Raw genomic sequence first — 13,609 nt, 5'->3', positions numbered from 1 at the left:
AGCACTGCTCCAGACCATGTCAAGAAATCTAGACTTTATCCTGAGAGCATTGGTAAGTTTTTGAAGGGTTTTAAATGGGGAAGTGACATGGTCATATCTGCATTTTCAAAAGCTTCAGTGGCGAGGAGACTAGATGGTAGGCAGACAAAACTAGAGGCACAGAGACCAGTTGCGGGCAGTTGCAGCTGTTCAAGTGGGGAATGGTGGGTAAGACAGGGTGGTAGCAATGTAGGTAGAGAAAACTTTCAAGAAGTCAAATTATTAACACCAAACAGCTCTCATTCCAGCGAGAAATGATAGGTTGAACTATATGATGTTTCCATCTTTCTCAATCAAAAATGGTTGAATATTGAAAAAGCTAACAAGGGCCAAAGTTGGAACAACTGAGTAACAAAATAAGTATACTATTGTACTATAATTCAAAGAATGACATAAATATCCATAAGCCTATGCTGACATAAACAACTAAAGACATAAATAAATAAGGGAGAAGCAACAACTCTTTCTTTCAGAAGACTTCCAATTAATAAACAATGAAGGAAGTAGGAAATCACCATTAGCGTATCACAGTAAAAATCGCTTCAGCAAGATCTACTTAAGGATACTGAGGGGCCACAAGTTCAAGCAGAAATAGGTTATTTGTATAGTCTTAAAGTATCTCTCTCCAAATAGTTAATAATTATAAAAAGAAAAATAGTGCAGCTGGCCCAGTGGCATAGTGGTTAGGTTCGTGCTCTCTGCTTCAGCAGCCCAGGCTTCGTGGGTTTGGATCCCAGGCACAGACATACACACTGCTCATCAAGCCATGCTGTGACAGCATCCCACATACAAAATAGAGGAAGATTGGCACAGATGTTAGCTCAGGGACAATCTTCCTCATCAAGAAAAAAAGAAAAGAAAAGAAAAATAGTTTACAGTCGAAAATTCCAGCAGACATCACTTAGCTAAGTGATCAATACCACCAGTAATACAGACATCATGTCTTCCTTGATATGATGCACTGAGGACATTATCACTCTGTGGTATCTTCCCAATTATCACATAACCACAATCTAATCATGAAAAAACATCAGACAAACCCAAATTTAGGGGCATACTACAAAATAACTGACAAGTACTGTTCACAAGAGATAAGAGAAGACAGGAACGACCACAGATTGGAGGAAACTGTGGGGGTATGACAACTAAATGCAATTTGAGATCCTGGATTAGGTCCTGTAACAGAAAAAAAGACATTAGTAGAAAAACTAGTGAGACCTAATTAAGTTCTACACATTAGTTAACAGCACTGTACCCAGGCTAATTTCTTAGTTTTTTTTTTTTTCTTTTTGAGGAAGATTAGCCCTGAGCTAACTGCTGCCAATCCTCCTCTTTTTGCTGAGGAAGACTGGCCCTGAGCTAACATTCGTGCCCATCTTCCTCTACTTTTTATATGTGGGATGCCTGCCACAGCATGGCTTCCCAAACAGTGCCATGTCCACACCCAGGATCCCAACTGGCAAACCCTGGGCTGCCAAAGCGGAATGTGAGAACTTAACTGCTGCGCCACCAGGCTGGCCCCTAATTTCTTAGTTTTGATAAACATTCTATGGCTATGTAAGATGTTATAAGGGGAAGCTGGATGAAGGGTAAATGGGAAGTCTGGTTTGTTTGTTTTTATATATTTTGTTACTTTTTTTTTTTGAGGAAGATTAGCCCTGAACTAATATCTGCTGCCAATCCTCCTTTTTGCTGAGGAAGATTGGCCCTGAGCTAACATCCGTGCCCATCTTCCTCTACTTTATATGTGGGATGCCTACCACAGCATGACTTGCCAAGCAGTGCCACGTCTGCATCTGGCATCCGAACTGATGAACCCTGGGCCGCCGAAGCAGAATGTGTGTACTCAACTGCTGTGCCACCAGGCCGGCCCCTGTTTGTTTTTTTAAAGATTGGCACCTGAGCTAACATCTGTTGCCAATCTTTTTTTCCCTTCTTCTTCTCTCCAAAGCCCCCAATACAGTTGTATATTCTAGTTGTGAGTCCCTCTGGTTGTGCTATGTGGGATGCCGCCTCAGCGTGGCCTGATGAGTGGTGCTATGTCTGCACCCAGGATCTGAACCTGTGAAACCCTGGGCTGCCCAAGTAGAGCGCACGAACTTAACCACTTGGCCAAGGGGCCAGCCCTGGGAACTGTTTTTGCCACTTTCTCTAAATCTAAAGTTATCTAAAAGGAATTAACTGTTGAAAAATGACAGGTGAATACCAGCAATTTCATATAGTCCAACTTAACACATAGTCAGACCAGCAACAAAAACTGAAGTGCTAAAGCTACACTAATACCACATTATCATAACACACTGCAAATGTACTTCGTTTGGGGGCAACTTTCATATCAAGGTCACAGCCTGCATGAACATTCAACTCTAATATAATCGTCTATTCAAATAACTTACTAGATTTCTAAGGCTGTCTGATTCCAACCAGGACTGGGAAGAACACAGCAATGGGTGGCACATTTCATTGGCCTTGTTATTACAAGGTACTGGGCATCGGGTCAGCCACCTTCCTCTATTCCCACTTCTGAAGACCTGTCATCATGAGGAACTCCAGGGGAGTGACGATGGCCCAGGTTCCCAGCACGGAAGCTGCAGAAAGGCAAGGCCCTCTCCCTAGCAGCTGTCATACTTAGGGGGTATTAAGTTTCCAAGAAAAGTAGTAGCAACAGGTGCACAGATGACTTGAGATGCCTGTCCTACAACTAATGCCAACGGAGTACACTGCCCCTTACCACGCTGTTCAGCTGTGAGCCAGACTCTAGGTCAAGGGTAAAGTTGGGCACCATGGAAGATGTACTCTCATGACCGACCACAAGGTGATTTCAGAGCAAACTAAAAAAGAAATCTCCAAAATTATCCTCAATACACCAAGTAGTATTTACAACTCCTAGTTCTCCTGACAAGTGACTAGCATGTGTTTCTGTTCAAAGGTGGATTACCTTTCCTGCAGCTTAAGTACCACTACGTTTATTGCATTTAAGGTATCACTTAATAGTCTGAGCTAATTTAACTTCTAGAGGTGAGCAATTTACTCTCTATTTAATAGGTCAGGCTTCTTTTCATTCGCCACAGCAGTCTCACCGCTTGTAATTATTCACTGTGGTGTTTCCTTTAACTTAATGCTACTTAAGGTTTTGCCAAGAGCCAGAGCTATATTTCAACTCCAAATAACCAAAATATACAAGACTGTTTAAAAATTAAAATGTCCTGGTTTCTTAGCACAGGCAGGCTTGCACATTATCTCCATGAATATATAGATACCTGGCCTCACTTTGTATACTCTAAATTGATTCATGTTAAACATACACTCCTGTAGTTCTAAATTTATATTTGTTTTTGAAGATTGGCCCTGAGCTAATACCTGTTGCCAATCTTCCTTTTTCTTTTTTCTCCCCGAAGTCCCAGCACATAGTTGTATATTCTAGTTGTAGTCATTCCAGTTCTTCTCTGTGGGGTCCCACGACAGCATGACTTGATAGGCAGTGTGCGGGCCCACACTCAGGGTCCAAACCAGCGAACCCCGGGCCAAGGAAGCAGAGCACGAGCACTTAACCACTCGGCCACGGGGGTGGCTCCCAGTTCTAAATTTAAATGAGGCTTGTAGGGAAATTCAGACACTGATTCCTGGGTAGTACCATAAGTGATCACTGTCAAGGTTAGAGTAAGAGTGGTTTTCAACAAATGCAATCAATCAATTACATATAGCAAAGGAAATTCTTTATTGTAAACAAGATATAAAGTACAACAAAAGAAATATTGTGCAAATTGTAAATCACAAGGATTTTTCTTTATTAAAAGAAAACTCTTCTGTTTTCCAAGGGTCCAAGTTTTGATGTCAGAAATCTACACCCAATAGAGAAAAATGTTAAATGGGGAGATATAGTGACATTTTTCACTATATACTTTAAACAACTTACTTTTGTTTTACCACTGTGTATATCATCCACTATACAACAGAATATAACAGAAATACTGTTAACAAAAAGTGAATGTTCTAATCATTTTTCTACCCACCTACTTCCACATCCCCCCAAAAAACTCCTATAAATTAAGAGGACGACATTTGTCCATTTGTGAGTAATGGTCACTTAACTTTCTAATTCAATAAAGCACACATTATATCCTCATAACGTAAGGGTACTTTACTGATGACATAAGCCATCTTTTTCAAGGAGTCACCTAAAATTCTTGATATCCCTTCTTTACAATATATGTTTTCATCTTCAAATTTTTTTTCTAGACAAAGTGCAGTGTATCTTAGAGTCTACAGAAAACACATTGGTATACAATTTTCAAATTTACACAAGAAACTGCAGGCAAACTAAAGTTCAAAGCATAATAAAATGCCTAGATGTAGTCATTTGTTAAACTTTCAAAACAACAATGCAAAAAAATTGCAGCTACACTTCCAAGCAATTAAATTAATGAGGATGCCAATTCTTTGGGCCCTCTTTAGCAATATACAGCTGCTCAATTCAAAACGTCAGCAATAGTGTAAAAATGCTAGTTCTACATATATTTAACAACTACAGCCACGAAGTTGACTGGAAAGACTAGGAAGAGTAAACAAGATAACTCTAGGAAAAGATGACAATATTTGTAATAATACAGATCGATTTTACATCTCCATCCCTGTACCGTAATGTTTATTTCCAGTCTCCACACTCTTGAAACCAGTGCTTTAGAAGAATCACATTGAAGAGCTGGTCTCAAGCATATATGGCGAAAGTAAAGTAACAAAATGTGCACACAAATTCAAAATCCGTGCTACCTGTGTTGACCTCATCTGAAACCTTCAAAAAATACTTAAAGGAACAAAAGCTTTCTCATCTCTTATGTGATAAGAAATGAATCCTGCCACCCTGTGACCTGCCTGTGGCCTCAGCGCTTGTCATCTAACCCAGGCTGGGCCCCTCTCCCCAGGCTGTGGGCCTCTGCTTGCAGCCCGCACCGGGGGGCCACACACTTGCAGTGGAAGCACTTTTACATGACCACTGGCTTCAGGCTGTCACCAAAGTTAATTCTGATTCTTCACCTTCCAATCGGTCACTGCGTGGGAGCAGGGGTTGGAGGTAGGGCAATGTCATTTAACTTGCTTACTTCCATCTGCCAGTTTGGTAGCTTCTTGGCTGACAGATGGCGCCGCGCATGCTTGGTCAAATGGTCACTCCTCATGAACCGCCGGTCACACATGGGACAGGCGAATTTCTTCTCACCTGTGTGGGTTCGTCGGTGTCTGGACAGTTCATCAGAACGGGCAAACCTCCTTTCACAACCTTTCCAGCTACAACTAAAAGGCTTTTCTCCTGGAACAAAGAAATTCAGATCGTCACTATGCATTCATCAGATCACTGTAAACCATGTGTCTAACTACATCTAAAGATGCATATTTTAAAATATCTTGAGATACATTTTAAAATAATAAAACATACTAAGCTAAACTGCTAAATGAGTATTATACATTTGCATCGCTCTATTTTCAAATTTTACTGTCATGTTTATAAAAATCTTCCCCTTATAAAAAAAGCCAAAAACTAAAACGTTTTCTGAACCTCAACTATGGCAGGAAAGGCCTTAAGGATACTTTATTTAAGTACCCACTCAGACATTTTAAGACTCATCACGTGAGAAATTAAAACAAAAACACCTCTTTTAGAGGACCTTGCACTGGTAAAGCCGTCCACCGAAGTGGCTGATAAGTAAGCTCTTCCTGAACATGCCTGGTCTACGTTTGTGATCATTGCCAAAAAACCCTCATCTAAACCTCTAAGACATAAATAAGAAATGGCTGGTACCTGTATGTGTTCTCATGTGGGCCTTCAGATGAGAACTTTTAAAGTATGTCTTGCCACATCCTGGGTGGCTACAGATGTGACTTCTTATCCTCGACGAGTCAATCTGAGGAGTGACTTTCGCTGCCGAAGGGGAAAACCCCGGCGCAGGGGCAATGGGAGAGAGTCTGGTGCCATTCGGGCTTACCACCGGAGGCTTTGGGTTCTGAACGACGGGCTGGGGTACGACAAACATGACAGCGCCTTTGGGTACCTGAGTGCCCATGAACACAACAGGCGGGCAGACGGCTGGTGGCTGACTGGGTGGGGTGCTGGGAACCACTGTTGTCACAACAGGGTTGTTTGCAGGGAGGGGAAGCATCTGACAGATGACTGGCACAGGTGGCACTCCCCCCGTTGATACTGCAGGTGGAGAGACCAACACTGACTTCTGTTGTGGGGACATGGGGGCTGGCTGGGATCTACAGATGACTGTCTCTGCGGAAGGCACAGAAAAGTCATAAAGTGCAGTGCCTGCTTTCTCATCAACATCTGCCACTGTGTTTCTCTCACATTTGGATCTGTTTGGTGACACAGCTGCACAAGGTATGTTTTTTCTTGCAGCCTCAACATTCAGGTGGGTTCTTCTTCGAAAAGAACTGTCCTGAGAATTGAGGATGCTGGCTGCTTTCACCGGGCAGGATCGGTGGTTACACAGCTGGGCATCAGCTGTGTGACGAATCACACTTGTTGCCTGAGCCTTGGGGCGTTTGGGGGCAGGTACTGGGCTCTTCTCCTCCTCTTTGAAAGGTGCAGCAATGTGAGGCTTGGCAGTATCTGAGAATGACTTGAAGTGTCCAGTAGATGGCGCCGGTGCCATCAGATTTGACACTTGAGAGGGTTCAAAGTCAGAAGGACTGTACGGTGGAGTCAAACACTGCAGAGAAGAGAAATAAATATACAGGCAACAGCGTGAGAAATTTCAAGTAGAGTTCATTACATAAATTATAACAAATTCTAACATTTATACTCATCTTAAAAATACTACGACTTACAAATGCTGGGATCGTATGAAAGTCGGGTGTACCCGGAAGCAGATTCTCTTCCTCTGACATATCAGAGACTGGAGTAACAGGTCTGTTTTCAATGTATTTCTTAAAATCAGACTTCCAACTGCAACTCATTGACATAAGTGCTTCTACAGCTTCAAAATCACTTTTCTCTGTAGTTTTCTTCCAGGAATACATACTCTCTTTTGATCTTTCAGAAATCACTTCCATTCTTTCCTCCTACAGAAACAAAAGATTAAATGTTTATTAAGCATTTTTTAATCCAAATAACACACCAAGAAATGTACCTTTTTCCCCGTTTTTTACAACTTGCACAACTTTCCAAGTTACAATTTGAAATTCTTCTCTCACCCCTACTCTGCTGGTAATGGTGATAAAATCATCTTCTTTCCAGAGTAGCCACCTGCAACTGGGGTCAGACAAAATTTAAGGGAAGGCTCGGCAGAAGTTAACATGAGGTCTTTCGAGATAGGAGTTCCTAATAGAAAGAAGGGAAAAAAAGGCCAAAACTTTCTTAAAAACGCAAAGTGTAGTGGACATAGCTATGGCCTGTTAAGAGGAGTCTGATCTTTGAAAAGTCACTTTGCACCTTGGGATAAAAATCAACAGGATAAAGAATCCTCAGTCTCTTTCAAATTAGTGTATTACATTATTTGAAATCTAAAATTTTTGATAACATGATTATCCATGGTAAAGAGAGATAAAGTGAAATATGTGGGAAAATCCCAAAGGTTTTAGTTGTTTCAACTTCACGTTGGTATTCTTTTCACAGGATCTATTTAACAATGTTTTGCTATGCACAACTATGACCAGCTAATGGAATAATACTAAAAAATGAATAACCCGAAAATTTAATATTCTACTTGGAATTCGCAAAAACCCTGACTGTAAGGAGTCTGCAACAGTCAAAAGAGAATCTATTTTAATTTTTTAAAAAAACTGCTTGATGACAACAGTAACAGCACATGCTTTGCATTTATTTGTGTAACTGCTTCTACCAGGTGTTTAATGCTTCATATTAAAGTTCCTTAAACTGCGCTTTAAAAGAAATGGCACTACCCACCATCTCTCCCATTTTCCATCAATGTGATCCCACTCTTTTGGTCAAAGTAGAGATGGTGTAAAAATACCGAAAAACATTCTTTGCATCACAAGGTACTATTCTCAACGCTTGTTCAAAAAATGCACAAACCCTGCGTGTTGAAATCCTAAGAAAACGAGCCACTGCTCTTGAAATACCGCTCACAATGCAATTGCATAATTGCGCGCGCCTTTATGTAAGCTGCAATGGACAGCGCCTGTCTGTGTAAAAGCCTCGTCAAGACGCCAAGGCAAAGAAAGGAAAAAAGAAAAGGCAAGCAGCAGGGAACGGGAGTGTGAGCTGGGAAGGGCAGGAAGAGCAGCGGGGAGGGGAGGAAAGGGAGTGGGGCGCGAGGCAGGAAAGGGAAGCGCGGGCGGGGGACGCAGACGAGGGGCGGGGGCGGACGGCGGGGGAGATCCTCGCTGGCGGGCACAGACGGATGGGGCCGCCCTAACCTCAATGAGGTTCGCGGGTGAGTCACTGGGAACATTCCTCGCCGCTCGCACGTCCCCGCGTCTCTGCCCCCGCCATTGGCCAGCCCGCCCGGCGGCCCGGGCCCGGATTGGCTGGGCCGCGAAGGGCGGGGGCGTGGGGGGAGGAGGAGGCGAGGCATGTGAACAAAGCGTGATCGGCGGCTGCTCGGGCCGGCGCAGGAAACGTGAACTGGGAATTGCCGCGCCGCCACCTTTCACCTACTTCCTGAGCCGCCGGCCCCCGCCCTGCGCCACCCGGGGGAGGGGCCGCGGGCGCCAACCGCGCAGCAGAGCGCGCCCGAGCTCGGGAGGGCGGGGCCGCGGGCGCCGGCTCAGCAGCGCCCGCCCCTTCCAGCTCCCCGCCAGCAGCCGTTCCCTTAGGAACCGACAGCGGGGCCGGGCCTCGCTCCCGCCCCTGGCGGAGGCCGGGGCTGGGTCACCCGGGGACGTGAAGCTCCCCGGGCGCACCCGCTCCCAGCCCACCCCCGGCCTCCGCCTCAGCTGCCGGAGGAGGAGCCGGGTCCCCGCGGAAACTCGGCCCCCGCCCTCCTCCCAGCCGCGGCCCCTGGGACCCGGCCGAGCCCTCGGGGCTTCCCGCCCACGCCGCCCGCGGGACCTCAGACCACCCCGTCGCTCCCCGAGACGCGGCGCCCCTCCCCGCAGCTCCAGGCCGCCAGGGTCCCCGCCCGCCGCGCGTCCCCACGGGTGCCCAGACGTGCAGCCCCCACGGCCCGCAGCTCCCGCCTCGGCACGCGGCCCCCGCGTCTCGCGGCGCCGGATCCCCGCCCACCCTCTCCGCCCCACGGCTGGGGCCCGCTTTCCACCCTCCCATCCCCGGGCGGCTCCCTGCCCCCTCCAAGGGTCCTCTGAAGGCAGCACCTGCCCCCGCCGGGGATGGGGAGTCCCCTGCCGACGTCGGCGGGGCACTCCTCGTCCCCTCGGTGGGCCGGGGCCCGCGTGCAAAACCCCCGCGCCCACGCCGGGCGCCCCCTCCCCCAGCCTCCGGCTGTCTGCTGAGCAGCCCCCGTCCTGCAAGCTTCTGCTCAGACCCCCGAGAGGGGCAGCCTAGCCCCTTCCCCTCCCCTGGGGACACCCTGCCCCTCATGCTCCCGAGCAGCCCCCTCCCACCCTGGGTCGCATTCCTGATCCAGACTGGGGCATCTCTCCCCGGCGCCAGGTGCAGGGTGTCCCTCTTGTCCCCCCCCCCCCCTCCCCACCTTCCCCTACCTCGCTGCCAGGGCAGCAGCCCCCTCCTCACGCTTCCCGCCCCTTCAATCATCCTCCCCCTCACCTGCCTCAGGTCTCCCTGCGGAGGTGCTTTCTCCCCTCCTCGTTACACCTTGAGCAAGACCCGGCTCCCTTCGTCCCCAGAGCCCAGTCGGCCTCCCCTGACCCCCTCTGCGCACACATGCCCTCACCAATGCCCAGTCTGCAGGCAGGAAGCCCGTTCCTCCCCAACAACTCCCCTGCACCCTCCGTCCTCAAGCACGGCTGATGTCAGGGGCTCGGGGTTCGCGCCCCGCTGGCCCCGCAGACGCGGCGTGGCAGGGAAGGACAGGGGCATCCCCAGGTGACCTACCGCAGCCTGCTGGAGAGAAGCGCCGAAGTTGAGCATGGTTGGCTGTCTGGTCGCTGGCGGCGAGCTGCCTGGCTGCTACGGTGCCTGGGTGCCTGGCTGCCTGTCCACGACGGACGCCCGGAGATACTCGACGCCGCTCCCGCCGCCGCCGCGCTCCGCGCCGTCTGCCCCCTCCCCATTCAGGTAGCCGCTCCGACTGCCCCGCGCCGCGGGCGGGGGCGGGGGCGGAGCCTGCGGGCGGCCAATCAGCGACAAAGGTGTGTGAGGCGCCGACCAATGGGCTCGCGGGGCCACGCGTGATCAGCGGCTGCCCGGCAGCGTGAAGCTTGTGTCAGTGGAGCGTGTACACAATCTCCGGCAGCATGTTCCCTCGGTCCTGCCCGAGGGAACTCCCGCCGCCACCTGACTCAGTGACACCCCCTCACCCCTGGCCCACCCCCTGCCTGTAATCCCCCGCCCCAGACTCGGGGGGGCGGTCCCGCGGGCGGGGGCCTAACCCGGAGGCGCGGCGGCGGCGGCGCGCCCAGGCACTGCGGAGGGCCGGCCCCACGTGGGAGGTGGGGAAGGATGCCGGCTCCGCCCCGTCCCCTCCGCACCGGGCCCCATCTCAACCAGCCGCGGGGTGGGCGGGACGCCGGGCAGCCGGGCGGGGGAGTCGGCGGCTGCAAGCCAAGCGGCCCAAGCCAAGAGATTTGCATTTGGAATCGCCGTCCTCTTGCGCGTCTGGCCAGAAAGCAGAGCCCGCTAACCGACTGAACTGCGTTTTTCGAGCGTTTGCTGGGTTTTGCCTAGCTGAGCCGTGGGGAGCATCGGGGCAGGCAGGGGAGGGAAGGGAATCCTGTCACTGAGCCGACACCTGCTCCTGCGCCCCCCATCCACACCCAACCCGCTGGCGCGGGCTCGCCCTCCCCACATGCGTCGCTGGCGGCAATGCCCGCCCCTGCCCGCCCCGCCCATCCTTCCTCCAGGGCAGCCGAGAGAACAGTGTGGGGACTGCAGGAAGCCCCGAGAACTGGACCTATGGGATGATGGGGAGCCGCAGACCCGAGTTTTTATCTTTCTCTGGCGCCGATGCTCGGTTGCAGAATCGAGTTTTGAGCTCGATGTAGTTAGTTTAAATTGCAGTCTGCAAGCTATTTTGAAGGTAGAGCCCCACCCCCACCCCAGGCGAAGGCCTCCGGAAACTCCTTTTGGGGAAGGGGTGGGGAGAGGCCTCCTAGGGTCGCCCGGCGCCCGCTCGGGCACGCCTTGGGTTGGGCTTGCCGCAGGGATGCCCGCCGGGTCGAAGATACACTGCCTCCTCCAAAGCACCACCTGCCCTCCACTCCCCCACAACCCTCCTCTTCGACCCCCTGGGCTGAGCCGAAGCGGACTGGGGCCTCCTAGTTGGAGCCCGTGGCTCCGCTTTGGCTCCCTGTTTACCCCCTTTTGGCCTTTTGATGCCTGTTCACAGCAGCTGTTGGGAAAGTTGGGCAGTGATAATGGGGCTTAAAGCAAACCGAAGATTTTTCTTTCCTTTGGACAGGTTGAACACGTGGCAAAAATCACTGCCCTTCCGGGGAGCTCACTCACCTCTCTGTGTAACTGAAAGTCTTATGCAAGTATCTTTTCTTTTCTAATAACCAGAGAATGCGCATAAAAAGGGAATTTATTTTACAAACTGCCAAATCTATGAACTTCTTCCTTCTGGTATGCTAAGGCCCACGCTAGCCAACAACAGTAGTAGTAATAATAATACTAATGTTGACCAGGGCCAGAGCCGCCCATGGCGTGAAGGGAAGAGGACTGAGTGGCCTCCTGCCACTACCTCTCCCGAATCTCCTGGAGGGGGGCCAGCTCAGCGGCCCAGGCAGCTCTTCCTGTCTCCCCTCTGCCCCATGCCCCCACTTCTGTCTGCAGGGGCGTCCCTCCCTGCAGACTTCCTTCCGCCTGGGCTGTCCCATCCTGTTGATCTGAGCCTGAGGGGCTGGAGCAGCTGGCCCTGGGCACCTGCTGCTGCAGAGGAAGCTCCTGTTTGTGCCCAGCCGGCAGGCCAGCCTTCCTTCCTGTCAGGGAGCGGCCCCCCTCGGGTGGCCACAGCCAGCCCTCCAGGTCTCAACCCGATCCCTTCCTCAGGAATGTGGGGCCTGCTGGCATAGTGCCCCAGCACGCTGAGAAGCAGGGAGCGTTCATAGCTTGTGCGAGTGATTCAAACAGGAAAGAAAAGAGAAAAGGGATAGAAGGAACAGGGTATGGTGGCACAATTCCTAGAGATTCAGGGAATGATGTTCCCCAGGCACTTCAGACTCAACATACCCCAACCAACACCGTTGTTTCTGCTCCTTCCCAGATGGGTTCGTTGACTCTCATCCACCCTTCACTTTCTTCACAGCCCAGGTTGGTCCCCAAGTCCCAGCAGTTTTGTCTCAGAAATCTCTCTTTCCTCGCTTTCCATTTCTATCCCCCATATGTTGCTCTAGGTCAGTCTGTAATCTCCCCCATCCAACCTCCACCCCGACCCCAGCTGGTTTCCAGTGCCCAAATTCTCCACACTGCTACCAGAGTGGCTTTGTGAAAGTCATGATCCAATCCTGACACTCCCTACCTAAAAATGATTCTTAGTTCCTGTTGCCTAAGAGATGGAAGACCATTCCATTCAGAGCTGTACAGTCCACCCCCAACTACTGTCCCCACTCCCCTACCCTCATCTCCCACCCAGACATACCCTTGCCCACAGCCATAGCAAATGACTTGCTGTTCCTCAAACATATGGTGCCCTTGCATGTCTCTAAGCCATGTCCTCATGCAGTAAACACTGTGTCGCTCATTTATCCAATCCGTTCAGCAAATGTGTGTTGAGTACCTACTATGTGTTCTAGGCACTGGGACAACAGCAATGAATGAGACAGGCCAGGTCCTTGCTCTCAAAAAGCTTGGATGGGAAGACAAAGACAAATGGATTATATATAGTAGACTATATATACATATATATATAGTCACTTAAGAAGGTTAGCTGCACTGCGTAGAATTATAATAAGGTGATATGACTGTGGGTAGCTGGTTTGGTTTGGGAGATAAGAGAAGCTTGCTTTTAGGGGAGGTTTTTAAGCTGAAAACCGAATGAGAGGATGGGCCAATGCAGGGAGAGCGGCCCTGAGCAGAGGGGACAGCTGTGGCAGAGTCCTACAGCAGGAAGGAGCTTGCCCTGTGTGGGGCACTGTGGCTGGAGGTGCAGAGGGTGCCAGGGAAAGTGGGAGAGACGGGGCTGGAGAGTGAGGCAAGATGAGCCAGGCTACTGAGGAACTTATAAAGGCCACTGTATGAAATACAGGTTTTCTATAAAGTGCGATGGGAGGCCATGGTGTCTGGGAAGAAATGTGCATTTTTATCTCTGAAGGGCTCCTTTGCCTGCCTTTGCTCCACTGCCACATTGTTGAAGCCTTCCTTGATGACCCCAGAATGAATTCATTGTCCTTCTCTGCTCCCATAGCGCTTTATCCACACCTCCATGCTGGGAGTGGAGCACGTACACATCTTATTGCAACAAGTATTTTACAATACTGAATCTTGCCCACACTCCACCCAGACCTGAGCTCCTTCAAGATGATGGCCAGGTCG

General features: G+C 50.0%; 1 protein-coding gene across 1 annotated transcript; it reads right to left on the bottom strand.

The window, feature by feature from the left end:
- Window positions 1-3,733: 3,733 nt before the first annotated feature.
- On the bottom strand, window positions 3,734-10,388 carry KLF10 (KLF transcription factor 10). Its single transcript, XM_046642368.1, has 4 exons — window positions 10,013-10,388; window positions 6,865-7,098; window positions 5,834-6,746; window positions 3,734-5,344 (listed from the first exon to the last, which is right to left on the bottom strand). The coding sequence occupies exons 1-4, from the start codon at window positions 10,046-10,048 to the stop codon at window positions 5,085-5,087; spliced, it is 1,443 nt and encodes a 480-aa protein (XP_046498324.1). The 5' UTR covers window positions 10,049-10,388; the 3' UTR covers window positions 3,734-5,084.
- Window positions 10,389-13,609: the final 3,221 nt, after the last annotated feature.

The sequence above is a fragment of the Equus quagga genome, chromosome 16 (genome assembly GCF_021613505.1).
Source record: "Equus quagga isolate Etosha38 chromosome 16, UCLA_HA_Equagga_1.0, whole genome shotgun sequence".
Taxonomy (NCBI): domain Eukaryota; kingdom Metazoa; phylum Chordata; class Mammalia; order Perissodactyla; family Equidae; genus Equus; species Equus quagga.
The sequence above is the reverse complement of the archived record's forward strand: the minus strand, read 5'-3'. Positions and strand labels throughout refer to the sequence as shown.